Below are 22,721 nucleotides of genomic sequence, written 5' to 3' on the forward strand. Positions count from 1 at the left end.
ACTAAAATTGACATAAAAACAAAACCAATTAAAACATCATACAAAAATATAATAGTTTGATAGTGTAGACAGAGCTTTAAATCTGTGTAATAATAATTTTAGCAAAGACAACTTAGTAAAATTTTTCACTTTTTTTTGTATAGCTTGCCCAGATGGCTATTATGGACATGAATGCCAGAAGAGATGTCACTGTGGTAATGGTGCTCGCTGTGACCCTATCAATGGAGAGTGTCTCTGTTCCCCTGGTTTCACTGGTGACCTCTGTTTACAAGGTAACCATTTCATTATTTAGTTTTATTTTTATTACATATGCATCCAACAGCAAGTAACTTGCCAATTATTGGATAAACTAAGGCAATCCAACAACAGGACACTTCTTGCCTTGCCAAGATAGAAACTCGTAACAGTCTTTTGATCTTATGTCTGTCTGCGCCAAATACCAACAGTAATGTACTATCTCTGTGGTGCATGGTGTTTGTTAAGGAGCATGGAACTGATCGTATCGCAGCCACAGATAAACCTTTTGATCTCCGGAGCTCAGCATCCTGTTGTTAGATTGCCTTGGATAAACTATATCACATGCTTATAAACTCCCCAAGTCTCATTTGAGGCTTTGGAAGTTTCAATTACAACATTGGTACTAGGTTATTATCAAACCCTGACACTATTTGAAGATTGAACCCTAGACCTTAGGATTAGAAGGCAAACATGTTAACCACCAAGCTACAGTTCCACTACAGTTATTAAATTATTTGTTTGTGTAAAGCAATTGATTGTTAAAATAAATACTGTTGTAGAAATAATTGTTTACATTATGTTTATTTCTAGAATGCGCTGATGACCGGTTCGGACAGGATTGTCGCGGCGTATGCGACTGTAACAACGGAGCAGATTGTGATCATGTGACTGGACTGTGTCTTTGTACCGCTGGGTGGATTGGACATGCGTGTACCAAATGTAAGAAAACATTTGTTTATTTTATTGTATTCAATTTTAAACCAAATATATACTATAAATAAAATCTTAACTATTTGTTAGATGTTAATATATTAATTTTAATTATTACGTGCAATGTATTTCAATATTTTAAAAGACGAGGGACAAACCCACATAAGACAAACAAAAATGTGAACTATTACACAATTGATACATTTGTTTATTTTATAATAATTTGTGACTTTGTATTTCTTTCTCCTCCAGCTTGCATAAGGGGATACTTCGGTGTTGGGTGTACACAACGTTGTATTTGTCAGAACGGTGGTATTTGCAACCCAGAAGATGGTAGCTGTGACTGTATGCCTGGATGGATGGGTCGTGCTTGTGAACTCAGTATGTTTTTTTTTGTATAAAGTCAATTTTATTTTGTTATTAAAGAAAGGAATTTACTTGTTTCGTTTTTAAATTTCGAAATTTAAATAATGCAAATACTGTGGCTTATTTAAAAAAATATTTATGTTTCTTAAAATCTGTATGTAAATATATTTCGGAATACACAAAATCCAATTTTTCAAAATTTGGTTTAGGATGTAGTACTGTAGGTGTGTTTTAATTAAGTGAATTTTATTTTGCTATTAAAGAAAGGAATTTACTTGACTTTACTTAAAATAAACAATTATGCATATTTATGTGTCTTTTAAAATCTGTATTTTGTAAATGTATTTTGTTCCAAATGCATGAAAAATACAATTTTTAACATTTTTTTTAGGATGTGAAGCTGGGTTTTTCGGACCTCACTGTACACAGGAATGCGAGTGCTTGAATGGTGGGTCATGTGATCGATTTAACGGAACGTGCAATTGTGCTCCAGGATGGACGGGCGATCGATGTGAAGACGGTAAGTGTACAAGAATATTGGGTGGATAAGATGAGGTGGGGTTTCAAATTTAGAATTTAAACTGAGTTTATGATGAAACCATAACAAAAATAAATGCTGTACTAACCAATGTGTATGTATTTAAAATATATTTTTTTGTTATTTAACAGCCTGTCAAAAGAACTATTTTGGTGAGAACTGCGAACGTAAATGTCTTTGTCAAAATGGCGCTAAATGCGACCACGAGACTGGCGAATGCGATTGTGCACCTGGATGGAGAGGCTACACTTGTGACAAAGGTTAGATCATTTTTCTATTTTCCGATAGATTTTGTACATGAAATGCATCTTTAATATTTCGGTTTGAATTTCTTACAAAATAATAATAATATTTATTCGCCAAAGTTCTTAAAAGTACGTTTTACATTTCATCTTTCCAGGAGCAAGTAATAGGCATGAGCCCAAACATAAAACTGCTCTTACTCTTGATTTTATTCCCCTTCAAGTACACACCCCTCACACCTCTATCCAACTAGAAATTCTCATTATATCTGTTATTTACTTCCAGCCTGTGTCGAGGGATATTTCGGTGACTCGTGTGAAAACCTTTGCCAATGCACCCTAAACACCCCATGTAACCATGTAACAGGTGAATGCATCTGCCCTCCAGGGTTCACTGGACTCCAGTGTAGTAGGGGTAAGTAATACTTGCGTAAACACAGGCTTGTAATATCAAGTGTAGTAGACTCTACTGACATAGAAAACTGGATAATCTCTTTCAAAACTTAAAGTTCTGTCTACACTATCAAACTAGTTTGACAAAAAAATGTGATGTGCCCATATATGGACATGATGATGTTATATCATTACCATATTTAAGCATATCACTACCAAATTGGGGCACATCACACATTTTTGATAGTGTAGACTATTAGACTATTCTTGAGTGCTTTTCATTCATTGATAGACATGTTGATAATTTTACTTTCTTTTCAGCTTGTCCTGCTGGTAGGTATGGTCAGGATTGTGAAGAGCTGTGTCTGTGTGGACCAAACACAAATTGTGATCCAGTGGACGGGGAATGCAAATGTAAACCAGGCTATCGAGGAAAGAAATGTGAAAAATGTAAGACAAACGTTCTGGAAATACTTATCCAAAATCATTATCTAAGATGATTGTCATCAACTCAAATCATCTCTATTAGCGTCATCATCATCATCATTATCATCATCATCACGTCATCATCATTATCATCATCATCACATCATCATCATCATCACATCATCATCATCACCATTATCGTCATTTTCTCCAATCATTATCAACAATCAATATTATCAATTTACCATTTTAAATATTTTACTCATATGGGCATTTTCTGGCCACTCCACTACTAAATAAAGTAGATATCGAAGTAGTATATGAAAATAATTATTATGAATAATAATAATAATAAAATATTATATTGTTTATTACATTTTTATCACAGTCTGCCCACCAGGTCGTTACGGACCAAACTGTCACCAGAGGTGTGAATGTCGAAACAACGCACAATGTAATCCAAACGACGGATCGTGCGATTGTCCCGCTGGTTATATTGGCTCAACCTGCAGTAATCGTGAGTACAGGAGTTTCTTCTTTGCATGATGCGCAAAGCGACAACACAGCTATTGAGTCCAATAGTCATTCTGCATATGCTTTTTGTGTGTTCAAAGAATGAATTTGTACTTGACAGCAAAAACACATCTATTGAGTCTAATAGTCATTCTGCATAATACTTTCTGTGTGTTCAAAGAATGACTTTTGTACTCGACAGTGACAGCAAAAACACATCTATTGAGTCGAATAGTCATTCTGCACATGCTTTCTGAGTGTTAAGAATTAATATTGTACTCGACAGCTGAATATAGTCACTTCAATATTATTCTCTCCTTCAAAAATTAAATTAATTTATCTATAAATAAACCAAATTTAAATTTCTCTTTTTGTAGTTTGCCCAGCTGGTTCGTTTGGAATCGATTGTAATGAGAAGTGTTTCTGCCAGAATGAAGGAATTTGTGACCCTGTGTCAGGTCAATGCTCGTGTCCGAGTGGCTTCTTTGGTGAATTCTGTCAAACAGGTTGGTAGAAAGTTTTTAAATCATTCTCGACAAACTGAAAACGCTTTGAAAGCTTAAATTATTTCACTCTACAACTTCTAGACAAATATGGTAGTGGTATGCCCAAATATGGTAGTGGTATGCCCAAATATGGTAGTGGTATGCCCAAATATGGTAGTGATATGACATCATCATGTCCATATATGGGCACATCACATTTTTTTTGTCACATAAAGTTTGATAGTGTAGACAGAGCTTTACTAACAACGCTAGAAAAAAACTCTCTGCTCGACCAATTCCAAACTAATAGTAATTGATTCTCTAAATAATTTGATGTGTATTAATTAAAATTTATAGAGTGCCCACCAGGATATTTTGGTGTGAATTGTGAAATGTCTCGAGAATGTTTCAATGGTGGTCAGTTGGATGCTTTGAGTGGTATCTGTAATTGTGGTCTTGGCTTCACTGGTGTCTCATGCGAAGAAGGTAAGATCAAATTTATTTTTGTTCATTTTGACACCACTTATAGAACTCTTCTGAAATTGGACAAGGGTCTTTGTTTATGATGAGATTGTTCTGCACCTCTGGAATATTGAAAAGTACAATTAGTAATTAAAGTTTGAAGCGATATTTTTGACAAAAGTGCCACAAATTGAATGTTTTTAACTATTTTTGGAAATGCTTTCTAAACCAAGTTTCATATGAGGCTTAGGCACAGGGGCAACTATGACAGAATTTGAACCAGGGACCTTTATGGTTATCCTTGGCAATTTGCATAAATATCTAAACAAATCAAAACAAACTTATTTTATTGGTTTCTGTATGATAGGTTGTGTTCCTGGTACGTACGGTTTCAACTGCGAACTTGAGTGTCCATGTCAAAATGGTGCATCATGTGACAAGATGACTGGCTGCTGTATGTGCGGTGATGGTTACTATGGCAATGTTTGTCAATATGGTAAGTAGACGATGAAAAACAATCAGTGGCTCCCTCCATAATAATTTATCCGATTGCCATTGACTCAATCGTCATGATTACTTCAGACAAATATCCTTAAATACTCTATAAATTCATTAACTTTGCAATCGTTTAAATTGTACATTATTACTGTACATTAATATAATATTGTTTTAGTGTGTTTATAACTGTACTGTAGTGCTAGTAATATGTTTGCCACGAGGAGAATTCCCTCTTTCTATGAGCATGTACGCAAGTGCGTCTATGGTTTTAGATTAAGAATTGTGAATAGTGAAAACGATCTGGTTAGGTGTACCACAAACTATTTGTTCCGATATTCAAATCTCTACACTAAGTGGGAAAAACTCCTATTTTAGTTTGATTTTCCGGTTTTGTATTATTTGTTGTATATATAGTATATATGGAATATTTATTCTGAAATAAAGTGATCAAATCAAATAATTATGTTTTTTTAAAATTGTAGAATGTCCCGAAGGCTTCTATGGCTTCTATTGTAGCAAACAGTGCGAATGTTTTGATGGTGCATCATGTGATCCAGTAACCGGCCAGTGCCGATGTCCACCAGGACGTCAAGGACCAAACTGTGAACAAAGTATGTTTCTTAAAATTTTAATAAACTTATTTGACACTAATATTATAATAATAGTACTTACAGTAGTTTGAAAAGTTTAAAAAAGCTCTGAAACTGCATTATTGATTATCCCATTTTATTTCAATGAATATTATTATTTAACATTTTTAATGTTGGTAAGACTAACAATGTTTAACTTTTAATTTTAGCTTGCTCACCCAATTTCTATGGTGCCCATTGTGAATTCTTCTGTGACTGTGGAAATGGTACGCAATGTCATCCAGAGACCGGTCAGTGTGATTGTCCATCAGGACGTACTGGACAAGGATGTTTAACAGGTATGTTGACATTACCAAAAGAAGGAAATATTCAATATTTTATGTACTATCTCATACTGTAAAATGGTGGTTGTCATAGGGCCTAGTGCTTTCTTGAGGCTGAGGGTGTTGTCAGTGTTCAAAAAGTAACTACTCAAATTTTCTATAATTAATAATAAGTTTTAAATTTTAACAGTCTTCTTCCATGTTTTTGATGAGTAAAGTTGGCCAAAAATGGTTATATACACTTATATAGCAGCGCTAAATAGGGCGCTTATTTGCATGTCTACTCCTTAATTCTGTTTATAAGACGTGTTTCTTTCAATTGTTAATTCTCAGAATGCCCTGAAGGACGTTATGGTCCAAACTGTGTGTTTAATTGTGACTGTGCACATTCGTCAGCTTGTAACGCAGTAAACGGATCGTGTTCATGTGTAGATCAGTGGATTGGACCAACTTGTGAAAAAGGTAAAAAACAACAGTAGTTTAAAAGCGATATTTACACGTTTGGATACCAAAAAGTTAACCCCTTAATAGGGATGTCCTCTGAATAGGGGTTGACTGTAGTGTTAAACATATATTGCCCCATGTTTGTTTAATGGGATAGTGTCCCAAAAAAAGGTTTCCCTTCAATAGAGGTGACCGTAGGGTTAAACATATATTGTCTCTCGCTTGTTTAATGGGATAGTGTCCCAAAAAAAGGTGTCCCTTGAATAGAGGTGTCCCAAAAGGTATCTCTTGAATAGAGGTGTCACAAAAAGATGTCCCTTGAATAGAGGTGTTCCAAAAGGGTATCTCTTGAATAGAGGTGTTCCAAAAGGGTATCTCTTGAATAGAGGTCTCCCTAAAAGGTATCTCTTGAATAGAGGTGTCACAAAAAGATGTCCCTTGAATAGAGGTGTTCCAAAAGGGTATCTCTTGAATAGAGGTCTCTCTAAAAGATGTCCCTTGAATAGAGGTGTCCCAAAAAGGGAGAGATTCTACTGCCTTTTTCCAGGCTAGCATTATTGACATCAAGCCCACACAAGAACAACCACATTGTGTGCTGCAAAGCATTAGTAAACTCGGCTGTTAGCTGGGTTGAGCAAAATTAGGTGGCCTCATCATTGGAAGTGACACTACAGTCAAGGAATAGAATTCTCTCCCTCAGTCACACATAATATTATTGTTGTATAGTGTGTTTGGCCAACAAATTATAACTGTGTAGTTTTTCTGTATAATTGTTGAGATTTTTTTTTCTTGTTTGTAAAGACTTTTCTTAGTGATGCGTAGTTTCATATTACAATTTATATCTTTACACAGCATTGTTTACTACTTATATTCAAATTGTTCGAACTCAACAAAAGATGTCGTTTAAACATATAGCAGGTAGAAATAGCACGCATGGGTGCACATGCCGAATGAACTTTGAACTCTGGATGAGATAAAAATTTGGAATGCATTGAATAAATATTTTTATTTTCAGTTTATTTTCTAATATTATTTTGAATGAAGTTTTTTTTTTCATGTTTGGTCAATTCGTTTCTTTTTGCATGCACATTTTAAATATTTATTTATGATATATTATATTGATTTTTTATATTTTTTTTTCACCAATAAACAATATAAATGTTTCTTAAATTAAGTCGGATTAAATTCAGATCATCTAATCAAGATTGTCATAATCAAATCAAAATCATATCAATTGAAAATCAAACACTCAATTATCTAATATTGTTCTTTTTGCGTTTAATATTTGGAATGTCATTTTCTTTTCTGTTTCTCTTATTTTAAAATTTTATTTTCATACTATACTGTATTTTCTCAAAGCATGCATTTCATTTTTATTTTGTGATGATTATATCAATAAAGAATGGAGGCTGCATCCAAAACAGGAATGATGGGTTTTGAAATCATAATATATTTATTTCACATTTATTATATTTATTGATATTAGAGAGGTTTCGATTTTAGACTATCTAAGACCTAGAAATTTATATCCATTATGCGGAGAAACTAGACTGATCTGTCAGACTCGATTCCTCAACACATGTTTTGGCGGATTGTATGTCCAAACGACATCCAACGACACAATATACCTAGGTCAAAGGTCATCGCAATCGAAAGCTCTCTAATACAAGAGAATGAAGCATGAATTAAGGTTTATGTAAATATTCATATACAATTGGCAGTAAAATAAAACAACTAATTAATATAATTATTTTGTTATAATTTTCAGAGGGACCACCACATTTCAACAGGAAAAAGCACCGTAGCCAAGACACCGACCAAACGCAAGCGGACCCACCAACAAACGCCAATCAGAATAACTACCGAGCTGGTCTACGACAATAATTTTCCTTTTTTTTGTACAGTATTTGTATATTCTATCTATTTGAGACAACTGCCACTGAACGGTGGTTTCCCCGACTCTTTGCATGATGCCGAGTTGGCTATCTTTCGCAATTCCGCGTATCTGCTGGGTTTTGCCCACGTTTACACCATCCAGCTGAAAATGAGGTATAACTCGTAAAATTTCCTTTAAAGAAAGGAAAAAAATGAATGCAGATGGTTAATTTTTCTTGGGTAGTATAAATATCTATTATTTCTGTAAAAAAAATGAAATATGAGATTTTACACCAATGTGGCAAAGGGAAAGGTTGGTTTACCAACACTTTTTTGTAGAAGGGTTTGCGACATCATTTTTATTATAAATTATATTTTAGTATCAACTTTTTACCTATTTATATTAATCATCACCTTTCAAAAATGGTTTTATCTAAACAATAACAAATATTTTATTTAAAAATTGCTTTATATTTACTAAAATATTTTTAAAAAAAGGAAAGTCTTAGTGGAAAGTAAATGTGTATCAAGCATGCTATATTTAATTAAATAGATGCTGTGTTGTCATCTAATTACCAACTACTGTAGACCTGTTGCTGCTTGACAATAAAGCCAGCTACTTTGTATTTGCCACTGTGTTACCATCACAGGTTCAGTAAAAACTGTGTTTTTATATTACAGTATAGTAAAGCATGCTACATATTTGTTGCTGCTTGAATATTGTATATGTAGTAAAGCTAGCTACATACATTGTGTTGCTGATGTGCTACCAGCAAACTTGTAGGTGTTTTACAGCAAACATGCTACAAACTTGTTGCTGCTTGAATATATGTAGCAAGCTACAGTAGCTACATTGTATTTGTTGCTGTGTTACCAGCATAAGATCACAGGTTCACTACAAACTTGTAGGTGTTTTACAGCAAGCATGCTAGACTGCTTAATGTATGTAACATGCTATATTGTTTTGCTGATGTGTAACAATATAAGATCAGAAGTTCACTAAAGTTGTAGGCGCTTTCATACAGCAAGCATGGTACAAACTGTGTTCTCGCGAATGTAGCAAGCAACATTGTATTTACTTGTACTAACGTAAGATCACAAGTTCACTACAAACTTGTATGTGTTCATGTAGCATACTACAATCTGCTTTTATGTAACATGCTACATTATTTTGCTGCTGTGGTACCAACATAAGATCACAAGTTCACTACAAATTTGTAGTTTTAATGTTGATGACCTCACTAAAAGGTCACCAGCTATTGTATGCTAGCTTCTACAGTAATAATAAGGTTGTTACTACCCTTTGCAAGACATCTCATACTGTAACCTATTTGGTCAAAGTCAAAGGTTATAACAAGCTGGGAAAAATGTGGAGCAACATATTGTATAAAATCAAGTATTTTACAACTTCATGGTCGGTGGAAAATTTTTTGTAAGAAATGGAAAATATAATTTGCTTTCCTTTCGGCAGCTTCACGTGGGTTACAACTATCTATGAAACTTGCTTTTTATATTATTTTGTATCTAAATGTACTTTATTTAGTATGCTAATAGGTATATTATGTTAATACAAAAAATCGATAACTTGAGAAAAGCAATTTCTCACCTGACTTCGGGCTGACTATATTAATATTATTTAGAAAAAATCACATTTGTTGTAAATGTTAATATAAGTAATTATGATACAACATATTTAACAACTTGGTAATTGATAATGAAAAGAAACAATTAAATACTTTTTTTTATAGATTTTATACTCATTTGTTTAAATATATTTAGTTTTATAGTTAATGTTCTTTTCGAATTATTCATTTTTAAACTATATTTATAAAAATCTTAAACAGTAATCACGACTATACTTCCAAAATACTGTAAAAAAATAACATTCTCCACTTTTTGTATATTGTAAATCATTTCTTTTGTAAATAATATTATTAACAACTTTTCTGGTACATTTAGAGAATTTGAAAATTGCGCAGCTATAATAATATTTCCCCAGTCGCTGTGATTCTTTTTGTAATTTTATCAATTAATCTTCAACAAGTTAATACATTTTAGAGAATATTGTATATCACAAATGTTTACACATGCGAGTGTATTTAAATGTAAAACAGGTGTATAAAACTCATTAGTTATGCATGACTAGGCTAATCCCACTTCCACTTTTTTCAACAAACAATAACTTTATTGTGCATTCTTATTTATAGTTGTTCTTTGACCAAATTGCCGTGCCATAAACTGTTCCCAGCTGAGCTTTATTAGATATTCATTTAAATATAATATTACATCAGAAAATATGTGGTCGGTTAGTTTAGTAATTTTCTATTCAATATCAGTGTAAAAGTAAACCATATTATTAAGAACTGGAAATAACCCTATAAAAGATCTACCTGTATACCATAAGCATAGACAATCCTAAAGTGTGTGATGACTGTTTGGAGAAAATAAAAGTACAAATGTCTATTTTAGCAAACAGGGAGGATCCCGGTTTGACGAAGAGCGCACTCCCCACCTTTTGACAGTGAAAATGAAACTAATTTTTGTATCTATTCTTGACCGACTATTATGTTACCGCTAATCCCGTTTAAAATATCCTAGATGCGGCAAGCAATAATAAAGTTCCATTGTAAGCTCTCGGTATCAAATTTTTAACAAATTTTCCAGATCTTTATAATGCATATTGATATAAAACAGGAGTTAATATTTAAATGTATTTAAATTTACAGGTGTATAAGATCACAAAACAATTTAGTGTAGTGAAAGATATATATACATATATCCATTTATCTTTTGTACATGTAACATATTGCAGGGTAGGAATATTTAATGAAAATATAACTGTATCGTCAGTGTAATTGATACTATAATAATACTGTAATAATTCTATATAATTTCATACAATCTAATCATATTCTTGTTGAAGATCTTGATTTTAAAGTTAGTACCTGGATAAGATAATAAAAGTTTTTAAAATATCAACAAGGTTGAGTTTGATTTCACTGTTTATTTGTTGGTACACATCCATGCATATTCTATAACTATTTGTTGGATATGCATATGGAAACCTTCTAAGCAACCGATTACCGTATATCCTTGGGTATAATCCCACTTTAGGTCTAATCCCACCCCCTGTACTTTAGATCTGATTTCACAAACAGGCATATCCCCGAGTATAGTGCCAGTATTAACCTGTGATCTGTATGTAAGCCTCTCTCTAGCCAGTTCAGATGAGTTTTACAAGAAATGCTTACCAATCATTTTTTTCATGAACCATGTTTTCCTTGGGTATAGTCACAATTTTGTGTTCTAGGGGGTGGGATTATACTAGAGGATATACAGTACATTTGCACTACACAACAATAAAAATTTGAATATGTCAATTTATCTTTATTTCCTGTAATAATATTCTTAAAATACTATCATTTTAGTAGGCAGTAAGCAGTCTCAATGAGTCAAATGCTAAGTTATATTTAACTTCAAGTTGTATGATGTCAGAAAAACAATGTTTTGAAATTTGTTAATCCCTCAGCCTTCCCCTTGTTGCATATTTATTGAAGCGTTTGTACAAGTACTTTAATCTTTTTCGTATGTCCTCATGCGCCTTTGGGCCCAAATGTGCTCCTTGATGATTCCTTTTTCTGATCAACCTCTGCATTTCGTTTCCACGCCAACCACGTAGCCATAACGGCCCGATTTTAATGTTTCTTTTCAAATGGTATGAACCATCTCCTAAAACGTCTTTACAATCGTTTTCACCAAAAAGTGCACGTTTTTCATTCCATCTGTCTGGCTTTGGTTTTTTTGGTACAGGCAATCTATCCCAGTTTATCTGTGACTCTGTTGAAGGCCTTTCTTTGAAACAAACTGATGCTGTAAAAGAAATAGTTCAGCAGAAAATTTAAAATCAGTTAAAATATTGTTCAACTTTTCAACAACAAAACATCGTTTATCACAGAGGGCGGTCTTCAGTTTCGGAAAAAACACAATCAGTAAATTTCAGTTTTTTACATTAAAAAATGGGATAAGGTAATTAAATTTCAATATATTACATTACAATAACATTCAATATTATGCATGTACTTGATAACATTTTATATCATAAAACCCTACCGGGTAATACCGGGACGATCCGCTCACAACACATTCTCTTGCTGTCGTGTTACTCTTTAGACTAGCTCTAGGCCTAGCTAGGTAGGCTGGAGGCTTAGCCTACAATTATTTACCTCTCCTAGTCTGACATACATCATATTTACAATTTAACACAATTTTTACATTCATAATTATTCTACTAACTAACCCGTAGATATTTGCCTGCAATGAGGGGAGATTCCAACCATACAAACACGTGAAATACTTCGGAAAATGTTTTTAATGTGCAGCGCCATGTTTTTTCATAACAGTTTAAAGGTCAACATTCAAAGCAATGTTTTACAATATAAATATCAATTAGGCTTTATGTATAAATTTGCTACCAACAAATTACACAAATAAATATGTAATAATATACCATTGATACTTAAATACTTATATGGAAAATAACTATTGTTTTAAAATATTACACTGGGCGTCTTTTAACTTCTTATTGACAAGAAAGGTCAAAAGAAATCGGAAGCGCCAGGTTCGAAGAAATCAAAACTTCCGCTCCACTGAGCTGCTTAAAAATCCCTTTTTGCAACAGCTGTATTCAGCTAAAATTGATATCAAAAGATTGTAAAATGAAAATGATTAATAATGAATTTTTCGGAGCTTTTTAAACAAACCAATCAACTATGTAAATTTTCACCAAACGGCGAATATCTAGTAAGTTAGGCCAGCCAGTTGCCTCTCCTTTTTAATTGTGTTGATTGTGTCCGAACGCGACGGGACCACATAGCAGCACAGCACCCCTTCGAGACGTTTGGACCCATACTCCTGTGGAATGGTGGGTCTCATTATTTCAGCGCACGGGCCCAACTTAGAAAAAGGTTAAGTCTGAACCTAAATAGTTTGTGTACCTAATAGGCCTGGGGCTTACTAAAAAGTAGCCATTTCTGGTCATTTATAATTGAATATTATTAAATTCAATTTGTCTTTTGAAACCTTTCTTTTCTAATTTCTTTATTAATATTAGGCAAACTGTGTCCAGTATCGGCTAATCATTCGAGATGTGAAAACTCTTCAGATAATTCAACTTTACACATGCTTAGATGGCATTCAGTACATTGAGGTAAGAATAAGATAAAGATATGACACCAGTAAATATTAATAGGCTAGTTTACTAACACAGGCCTATACTATACATGTTGATTTATTTTTAAAGCCTTGTAAAATTTAGTATTGCAAAAATTAGTTACTTAAATATCAAGTAAATTTACTGCAACTGGTATCATTGTAAACCATTTACTTTCTTGTACTTCTAATAATTAATAGGCCTCGTGTTAGTAATATACACTACATTTATTTCTTTTCATTATTAAATATTTCTTATTAATAACACTGTTAAAGCAAATGAATTAGCTAATTATTATTGAAGATATTTGAACCATTCAGTAATTGCTATACAGGCTGTCCAGTAACCGTTATACAGGCTGTCAAGTAACCATCAATTATTTTTTTATTTTAGTGGTCTTCAGATTCTAAGTTTGTGCTATGTGGTATGTACAAGAGAAGTATAGTGCAGGTAAAAAAATGTCTAATTTGCACCTAATATTTTATATTTAATATATATTTCAAATATTAACTCAAACTACTGTAGTTTATGTTCTTAAATTTATTTTAAATATTTATACTGGATCCCTAGAAAAACGACACAGAAGAGTCACATAACCTTTAAGCTTCAAACAGGCCTTTTCTTTTGAGGTGAGCAAGGGCGATCATTCACCTTACACACTCCTAAACTGCCCTTGAGGAGTGTGATTTACACGCACTTAAACTTTCTACACACCAAAATGCACACCTACAGCATCCCTGAATGTATTGAGGAGTGCAATTTGTAGCACACCTATAATTTTAGAAAGACAAGACCTGACAAATGACCCAACATTATACAGCAACTAATATATAGTGTGAATTATTAAATTGCAGGTTTGGTCTCTTGAACAAAGCGAGTGGACGTGCAAGATTGATGAAGGGTCAGCTGGTCTAGTGGCTGTAAGATGGAGTCCAGATGGACGACACATACTGACTACTGCCGACTTTCATCTTAGAATTACTGTATGGTCACTGGTGAATAAATCTGTGTCGTATATCAAGTACCCTAAAGACACCAAGCAAGGTAAGACAGTTTGCCCAATATAATAATTTCTTTATTTTGAAAATATCAAAATCATTAATTTACACAAATGAAGGCAAATGAAACAAAATATAGTAAAAGTGTAAACCCCTCTTTTCAAATTATTTAATATAGCAATGTAGATAATATAGTTATTGAGTCATAGATTTATGTGAATCATTACAAAATTTCAATGCTCTTTTTAGGCATCTTTTACAAAAATTGTGAACAATATTGTTCACACTCTTCACTAATTAAATTATCTCAACATCCCTAAATATATTTAAGATTGATTTTTTCCCAGAAAATCGACCAGAGTTGACAGAATTTTCCTCTTTTTGCAGGTATAGATTTCAGTAGGGATGGCAAGTACATGGCCTTGGCTGAACGTAGAGATGGACAAGACTTTATCAGTATCTTTGCGGCTACCACATGGCATCTTGTTAAGGTATGGTAAAACTGGAATTGTTTGTGGTGGTGTGGGGTCAAAGGTCAGTAAACTGGACTTGGACCCAGATTTATAGATCCATGTGTTTTTGGATCAGTCTCCTACACAAGTTGATCCTACATGGACGTTTTATTTAATTTTTTTAAATTTCAACAATATTTTACGAGGGTGGTCCATCCAGCCGGAGCTGATCATTAGGGACCCTCACAGAAATACATCATGACGAGACATAAATATGTAACAATAAAAATTAAATATAATTTATAAAGATAAAATAAAGCACAAACAATTTAGAATCAAAAATTAAATAAATTAGTTCCACTAAATAAGTTGATTATCACTGTTTTTGTTTAGCATTTTGAGTCAAACACAAGAGACCTACAAGGAGTTGAGTGGTCACCAGACGGAAGAGTGCTCTGTGTGTGGGACTCCATTTTAGAGGTAATTACTAAGCTAATTGGGTTAATTAAGAAATAATTAATTACTTTATATAATGTTTACCCCTCTTCTAATTGAGCTTGGTAACCTTTTGAAAGAATTTAATCTTTAATGTAGACTTTTTCTAAAGCTCTGTCTACACCATCAAACCTTATGTGACAAAAAAATGTTATGTGCCTATTATACAGTATGGACACGATGATATCACTACCACATCACACTTTTTTTGTCAAACTGGTGTAGGCAAAGCTTTAGAGATTTGAAAATCCTCACTATATTTATTTACATTAAAAACATATATTTTTATTGTTTTTGCAGTATAAAGTTTTGTTATATTCCGTCGATGGTCGATGTATAGCAACCTACAGTGCCTATGAACATGCTTTAGGTATCAAATGTATTGCATGGTCTCCGTCCAGCCAATTCCTAGCAATAGGCAGCTTCGACCAAGTAGTAAGTATACACTGTAGTCTGTAAACAGGAGACTACATATTACACTATATAGTTTGCATAATGATCTGTCTACACTATGTAATATGACATCATCATGTCCATATATGGGCACATCACATTTTTTTGTCACACTAGTTTGAGTGTAGACCGAGCTTACCTTAGTGCTTTCTAATCCTGGGTTGAAGTCCTAACTCTGTCACCATGCTCTATTAATGATCCTTAATAAAGTGCCGAGTGAACTCGTTGGTGTTGTGATGAAAAAACTTCTTCTGTTTAAGAAAATATTTTTCTCTGTTTCTAAAAGTTTACTTAGTTTAAATTATTTTCTTATAGGCTAGAGTCTTAAATCATATCACATGGAAGACTGTTGCTGAGCATAGCCACGTGCCCACCTTGGACAACGCATCTGTTGTAAGTCTTTTGTTACATTTGTTCTCTAACCAAAATATTCACAATAGTTTAACAAACTTTTATTCATTTTTTGGTTATCTTAAGATATTTAATCGTTTTTGTGTGTAAAGCGCTTAGAATCATTGCATTAGGCTATATAAGACTACCATTATTATTGTTATTATTAAATGCAAAGAATATAAAATAATTTGATATTGTCTTGTCTCTCTTCTATGTAGGTCACTTATAAAGAAGTGGAGAAGCGGCCAAAAGTTATACGACCGGATAGAACTTGGCCTCCAGTGTCCAGCATGTTTAGTGTTCAAAGCAAATGTAAGTTGTGTCAATGATAAGTACTGTATATAATATTCAGTAGAACCTCTTTAAAAAACACTTTATCTCAAATGAAGGGCAATATATATGATGACAATAGGGTCAACCCCTCTTTAGAGGAACACCCCTATAAAGGGGACACTTTGTTTGGTCCTGACGGTGTCCCCTTAGTAGAGATTCTACTTTACTTACATTAAGTTAATTAATACTGAATTTGTTTTTCTTAATCCAGATGAAGTGCAAGATAATCCCGTCCAAATCCCAATGGTTAAGCCTGATCCTGATAAGCCTAATCCGAAGATTGGTGTTAGCATAGCATCTTTCAGCCCAGACAATAAATACATGGCTTCGAAAAATGGTATGGTCTATAATGAATAATTATTAATTATTTAAAAACTATTCACACCATCCAACAGCAAACACAGAACTTGCTATAAGCGGGGAAGCTATGCTTTTTAAACCAAATCTCATATGAGGCTTAGGTAGTGGTGCTGTATTGAAACAGGATTCGAACCATGGACCCTGGGATTGGTAAGCAGGTATGTCAACCGCCAAGCCACAAAAGTTTTGTATCCTTTTACAGTTTAAGGTTTGGCTGAAGAAGTTTTTCCATATGCTAAATTATTATATGATATACTGTAGTATAATAATTACATAATCATTCTTTGATTTGTTTCTGTAGAAAATATGCCAAATGCTTTGTGGATATGGGATGTCCAGAAGCTGACTCAGGTTGTACTAATGCTGCAAGTAAACCCTATTAAGTGTAAGTATAGTAGAACCTTTATTAACGGGACATTTTCTGCACCCAACAAAGTTTTCTCCTAATAGAGGTGTTGTTTGAATAGGTATTGGTCATGGTGTTAACCTTATAGATTTATTTTTCTATGTTCCAACGTACAAAAATCTGATTGCATATATCAATGATAATATATGTATATATTGATATTACAAATAAAATCTGTTCATTTTGCATGATTAGAAAACAAACTAATTAATATTTGAAAAATTATTTAATGACATTCTCTTTTTAGGCCTACAATGGGACCCTCATCATCCACGATTGGCAATGAGCACAGGCAATAACAAACTATACATGTGGTCACCGACAGGCTGTGTGTCCGTAGAAGTTCCCACTGAAGGTATGATCTCAAAGTGGCTATTTCTTTCTATTAGTAGTAAATAGTTTGATGTGTACAATCTAGCGACCACTTTCTCATTGTACATGACCATGATCAACACATGAAGAGGCAATCCCCAATACTTTATTTACCATACCTAAAGAGCCAACAATATCGGAATGGGTTAGAAGCTGACTCCCTACTAGTTCTAGTGGTGGAACAAGTCTTCTCGGATAAGGTCCAGTGTACACAGTTTAAAGATGGGTAGGGGGTTACCCCGGTGAACTGGTTCACAGAAAAGCTCCTGTATCAGGGGATTAATTTACTATTGTTAATCCTTGCCTAAAGACCACAGAAATAAATAATAAATGTACAATGTATGTAAACGAAGAATTAGAGTAACATATCTCCCTTGAGGGTATAACCAATATGACACAAAAATATCCCGAACCCATTCCTCTCGCATGCTAGTCTGACATCGCTTACCATTACGCTATACCATTTGTTTGTTATAATTAATCTTAATTCTCTGCTATTCTGATATTTCAGCTTCATTCCAAGTGAACAACCTTCATTGGAATCCAGATGGCACTGCTCTTTTATTGGTTGGTAAAGATCGCATGTGTGTCTGCTTCCTAACTGATCCAGATGCCTAAGGAATTGTCTTTGAGGTAATGTCAGTCCAAGGCATACATTTATTTCAAATGCCTGTCACTGAGTTTGGGAAATTGATACAAGTTGTATGCTTATTGTCTTTGAGATAATGTCCGTCCATAAGACACGTTACCACATTCATTTACAATGCCTTTTAACATCACTGTTTTTGAGATATTGTCATAAGTTGTTGATGCTCGTCTTTGAGGTAATGTCAGTCCGTAAGACAGGTTACAATATTCATTCCCAATGCCTCTTAACACCACTGTTTTTGAGATTTTGACAGTTGTTGTTAATGCATATTGTCTTTGAGGTAATGTCCGTCCATAAGACATTACAACAGTCATTTCCAATGCCTTTTAACACCACTGTTTTTGAGAAATAGTCTTTGAGGTAATGTCAGTCCATAAGACCAGTTTCAAAATTCATTTCAAATGATTATGGATGATTATTAATTAACACTACTGTTTTTGAGTATTGACATAAGTTGTTGGACGTTTGTCTCTAAAGCTCTTTCCACACTCTCAAACTTTATGTGATGTGCCCATATATGGACACGATGATGTCATATGACCATCATATTTGGGCACATCACACTTTTTTTGTAAAATTTGTTTGATAGTGTAGACAGATGAAGAAAATGATTTATTATTATATATTCCTTTAGAGGCTTTTTCACTCTACTCTAGAGTAACTCCATGTCTCTGAACAATCTTTGCCCACATAGTGATATCACTGTCTCCTCTTTCTCAATGACATCAGTTCCTGAGGTTATAAGAACATACTGTACGTCTTGTACAATTTACATTATTACTTCAAGTTCAATATAACATTTATTATATAATGTGAATACAAAACATTAATGGTAACATTATGACAGTATCATTTTCACCTCAAGGCACTGGATTGTTTTTATTAAAATAAGATAAAGATAAATTAATGCATTGCGCAATTGGCGCATTGTGATTTTTCTGCGGCAGTAGCTATGAAAGAGTGTCACCAGTTCATGAGAGTGTCAGCAGTCTTTAAGGACTTAACTCTTACTGGAAGTCTTTTACAATGACATGTTTTGATGTGGTTTGTCTCTCAGATATTGACCTCACACTATTGCAAAGTGTGGTGACTCATAGTGATTCACTGACATTTGTATCTCAGAGAAAGTGGCCATGAGGGAGTGCCATTGGTTCATGAGAGTGTCACCAATCTTTATCTTTGAGACGAAGAATGTGACTTCAGCTCTGTCTACACTATTAAACTTTACAAAAGAAATGTGATGTACCCTTATATGGACATGTCATGTCACTACCATATTTGGGCACATCACACTAGTTTTATAGTGTAGACAGAGCTTACTCTTACTGGCAGTCTTATTGATCACACTGACATATTTCCAACATTAATTTACAGTATTTAATTTCGTTTACATTTACATGGGGTTTTTTTTTTGGGTGGGTGATGGTTAAAATTAATTAAATCAAGGTAAAGTTTGTAAATATAAACAAAAAATGCTTGGTTGCGCTATAGTTTTTGTAAATGCAGCAGTGAAGTTATATAAACGTAAATGTAAAAAATATTTATTCTGTGTGAAATAATTAATACAGTACATATAAAAATATGCCATCTAAACCACTTTATCAATTCCTCCTTGTCTGTTCTCAATGCTGTATCTCCACATATGACAATAATTGCACAGTATCATAGGAAAATTGCATAATACAGCATCTCATGTGTATAACATGTGATACCTGTATCATGTAAGTTTAGATTAACGGTTAGGTTGTGGTTTATGAGAATAAGCGATACAGGTGCAACACATGTGATGTTGTATTACGGACTTATGATACTCTGTAGAAATCTAGATACAGTACTGACAATTGGATGCTTTTCCTAGCAGAATGTTGATGAATAATAATAATAATAATACCAGGGAAGAGTGAGGGTTCACTTTTACCTGGTAAAACAAATACAAAAATACTCTATTTAAAAAAAAAAATGATGTGTGTGTGTGTTTGTATCTATACCCACCTCCAAAATATGTAACATCGTCTTCCTTTCCGGTTTGCAGTTTGTGCTTAATTTAAGATTAAAAAAAAGTTTAGTAATGTTGCAATGACATAGTCATAATGTATGTATTTCACCTAGCAAAAAGTAAACGACATATTTGAGGCGTGATTGAACCATGCAGGTATAGTAATACCTCCATGTTATTGGGACCTTGCAACTATTACAAGATGTTTCATTATTTTAAAGGAATGGGTAGGTAAAAGGGGCATCGAATAAAGTCCAATTTAAAGGCCAACTTACACAGACAAGTGGTAACAGTAATAAAAATATATCTATATGTTATTCCTTATTACCATTTACACACAACGTGGAGAGGACTGGCGGTTTCCGCTCAGGGTAGATGCAGATTCTACATTGGACGAGCTACGCGGTTTGTTGCTTGTCTGTGTAAATTGGTCTTACACAGACGAGCGGTAAGTGGAAAACTCGTAGAATCTGTATCTATCATTTTCGCTCCGCGTTTTGTGTAAATGTTGATAATAAATAACATAGATTCTATATTTTAGTTTTCCGCTTATCCTCACCGTTCTTCTGTGTAAATTGGGATCCGAGCACGGACCTATAAATTATAGGTCCATAATCTCACAATTTCTTTAGAGTGAACCGGTCGAATAAATATTTTTCTTATAATTGTGTATTGGTCACAAATATTATGCTGCAATTGTGTGTATATAATTATATATTCAAAGTTAATTAGGTGTACATAATTATTATAATTAATTATGTGTACATAATGATTGTAATCAATTATGTGTACATAATGATTGTAATCAATTATGTGTACATAATGATTGTAATCAATTATGTGTACATAATGATTATAATTAATTATGTGCACATAATGATTGTAATCAATTATGTGTACATAGTTATTTGTGTATACAATTAATTATACATTGAACATTGATGATTATGTGCACATAATTCATTATGTGAATTCTTATTTACAACCTTGTCAAATAAAGCATGGAGCTTAGAAAAATGTATTTTGTAAATAAAATATTCTGTTGCGACATAATTTTGTATTTATAACATAAATATCAATATGACAAACAGTCGCGTAAGATAATATCAAAGGGTTTATCTGTGGCTGCGACACGATCAGTTCCACACCCCTTACAGACACCGAGTGCCGGGCGGAGGACTGTTACAAGTTCCTATCTTAGCAAGACTAGCTCAGTGTCCTGTTGTTAAATTGCCCTTGTCTCATCGTCACAAGAGAAAGATGCGGTAAAGTTATATGCCCACTTCAATGCTCTCGCGTTTTAATTTGTTTTCTACCGTATGGCAATGTCGACATACGATACTGGATTCCTCTAGCGTTGTTGTTGTCCGCTGTTATGATTTAGTAGACATGGCAATTATCCTAAAGTTGTAAATTAGCCTACAGTAGTAGGCCTACACTAATATGTCCTAATTAGTAGTAGTGTACTGTAATATGAATTTTGACAAATCGGTCAATCAATCACACAATTTAGAATATTCATTGTTATTTTCGAGGTTACCACAAACAGCTCTAGTTTGGTTATGTTTTCTTTGGTAATTCGTTTTATATTGTGTTCTTGCGTTATATACGTTGCTGTTGACGTAGACGATTGTTATCGTCTGATTTTTGTTATCTTTAAAGTGTCATTGGCGTTCAGGGAGAGTTTACGATTACGAAACTGCGTTTCGAAAAAAATGTGTCTTTAATCATGTTTACTCCATGCCTTAAGCTTGGTTCCCACTAGCGACGCAACGTAACGTAATCTACGCAACGTAAGCAAATGCCCTTCTAATAATTGTGTTTTCCCCCCGCCTACGTGAAATCAAACCTGCGATGTTTACAGCACTATTAGGTCTTCGGTTCCCACTTGTGATTACGCAATACAGCAATTTGCGTCGATACGTCGCTGCGTTGCGTTCTAGTGGGAACCACGCTTTAATGGAAAGAAAGAGCTAACGATTTTGCATCATATCATAACTTCAATTTGGGGAGCGCGTGAGGGGGAGAGAACCCACGAGTTTGAGCTTCTATGAAACACTCCATTCCTACCTCTAGCTATAATACAAAACATAGCTCGATACTAAACTAATACGACATTGTTCTATAAACAGAAGAGGGTATAATTAATAATATCGGACGAGGTATTTCGCTTAATTAATAATTTATGAATATGTGTATTATATGTCGAGAAAGAGCCACGATTGGCAGTTATCATAACTTCAAATTGGAGAGATAGAGTGAGAAAAGCGAGCCAACGAATTTAGGCTTCTATAAAACCCTCCTCAATGTCCTACCTCTTGCAATATTACAAAACAGAACTGGATACTAAATTACGACTTGTTCAATAAACAGGAGAGCGGAAAATTAATTGTATAGGAGGTGTGTCGCTTAATTAATAAACCATTTATGGATATGTTTATTATTAGTTACCACTCCTACGAATGACGCCTGTTCGCGAGAATTGTTTTCGTTTCAGTCTAC

The 22,721-nt window shown here is 33.7% G+C and overlaps 3 protein-coding genes across 7 annotated transcripts in view; 2 read left to right on the forward strand and 1 right to left on the reverse strand.

Moving 5' to 3' along the window:
- The window catches only part of LOC144835962 (uncharacterized), a 112,018-nt gene extending 101,700 nt beyond the window's left edge, over positions 1-10,318 (forward strand). For 3 of the 4 annotated variants that reach the window (XM_078691102.1, XM_078691101.1, XM_078691104.1), the window contains 16 exons: positions 144-272; positions 829-957; positions 1,201-1,329; positions 1,706-1,834; positions 1,984-2,112; positions 2,381-2,509; positions 2,809-2,937; positions 3,302-3,430; positions 3,804-3,932; positions 4,269-4,397; positions 4,741-4,869; positions 5,354-5,482; positions 5,671-5,799; positions 6,118-6,246; positions 7,081-7,146; positions 7,997-10,318. In XM_078691102.1, the coding sequence (XP_078547228.1) occupies positions 144-272; positions 829-957; positions 1,201-1,329; positions 1,706-1,834; positions 1,984-2,112; positions 2,381-2,509; positions 2,809-2,937; positions 3,302-3,430; positions 3,804-3,932; positions 4,269-4,397; positions 4,741-4,869; positions 5,354-5,482; positions 5,671-5,799; positions 6,118-6,246; positions 7,081-7,146; positions 7,997-8,112 (1,988 nt within the window). In that variant the 3' untranslated portion in view covers positions 8,113-10,318. The remainder of the gene's footprint in view (positions 1-143; positions 273-828; positions 958-1,200; positions 1,330-1,705; positions 1,835-1,983; positions 2,113-2,380; positions 2,510-2,808; positions 2,938-3,301; positions 3,431-3,803; positions 3,933-4,268; positions 4,398-4,740; positions 4,870-5,353; positions 5,483-5,670; positions 5,800-6,117; positions 6,247-7,080; positions 7,147-7,996) is intronic. The other variant, XM_078691103.1, reaches the window with a different exon arrangement.
- Positions 10,319-11,058: 740 nt separating this feature from the next.
- LOC144836016 (large ribosomal subunit protein mL51-like) lies at positions 11,059-12,535 on the reverse strand. Of its 2 annotated transcripts, none has more exons than XM_078691186.1 (2): positions 12,401-12,535; positions 11,059-11,973 (listed from the first exon to the last, which is right to left on the reverse strand). In XM_078691186.1, the coding sequence occupies exons 1-2, from the start codon at positions 12,486-12,488 to the stop codon at positions 11,621-11,623; spliced, it is 441 nt and encodes a 146-aa protein (XP_078547312.1). In that variant the 5' UTR covers positions 12,489-12,535; the 3' UTR covers positions 11,059-11,620. The 2 variants fall into 2 exon arrangements, with proteins under 2 accessions (XP_078547312.1, XP_078547313.1); XM_078691187.1 differs by having other exon boundaries at positions 12,327-12,470.
- Positions 12,536-12,715: 180 nt separating this feature from the next.
- On the forward strand, positions 12,716-20,934 carry LOC144835986 (WD repeat-containing protein WRAP73-like). The gene is made up of 13 exons (XM_078691145.1): positions 12,716-12,903; positions 13,214-13,309; positions 13,706-13,762; positions 14,167-14,356; positions 14,698-14,801; positions 15,156-15,242; positions 15,558-15,692; positions 16,026-16,103; positions 16,322-16,415; positions 16,648-16,773; positions 17,098-17,181; positions 17,450-17,557; positions 18,086-20,934. Exons 1-13 carry the CDS (start codon positions 12,835-12,837, stop codon positions 18,190-18,192), a joined length of 1,335 nt encoding a protein of 444 aa, XP_078547271.1. The 5' UTR covers positions 12,716-12,834; the 3' UTR covers positions 18,193-20,934.
- The last annotated feature ends 1,787 nt before the right edge of the window (positions 20,935-22,721 follow it).

Source organism: Antedon bifida, chromosome 2 (genome assembly GCF_963402885.1).
Source record: "Antedon bifida chromosome 2, ecAntBifi1.1, whole genome shotgun sequence".
Lineage (NCBI taxonomy): Eukaryota > Metazoa > Echinodermata > Crinoidea > Comatulida > Antedonidae > Antedon > Antedon bifida.

What these genes read in the sequence shown, in the direction of transcription:
- LOC144836016 (XM_078691186.1), bottom strand. Translation starts at nt 12,488, where the DNA reads ATGGCGCTGCACATTAAAAACATTTTCCGAAGTATTTCACGTGTTTGT. An exon ending in TTGCAGGCAAATATCTACGG is followed by an intron (nt 11,974 to 12,400) that starts GTTAGTTAGTAG and finishes TTTCTTTTACAG; the next exon opens with CATCAGTTTGTTTCAAAGAA.
- LOC144835986 (XM_078691145.1), top strand. Translation starts at nt 12,835, where the DNA reads ATGAATTTTTCGGAGCTTTTTAAACAAACCAATCAACTATGTAAATTT. An exon ending in ATGGCATTCAGTACATTGAG is followed by an intron (nt 13,310 to 13,705) that starts GTAAGAATAAGA and finishes TTTTTATTTTAG; the next exon opens with TGGTCTTCAGATTCTAAGTT. An exon ending in CCTTGGACAACGCATCTGTT is followed by an intron (nt 16,104 to 16,321) that starts GTAAGTCTTTTG and finishes TCTTCTATGTAG; the next exon opens with GTCACTTATAAAGAAGTGGA.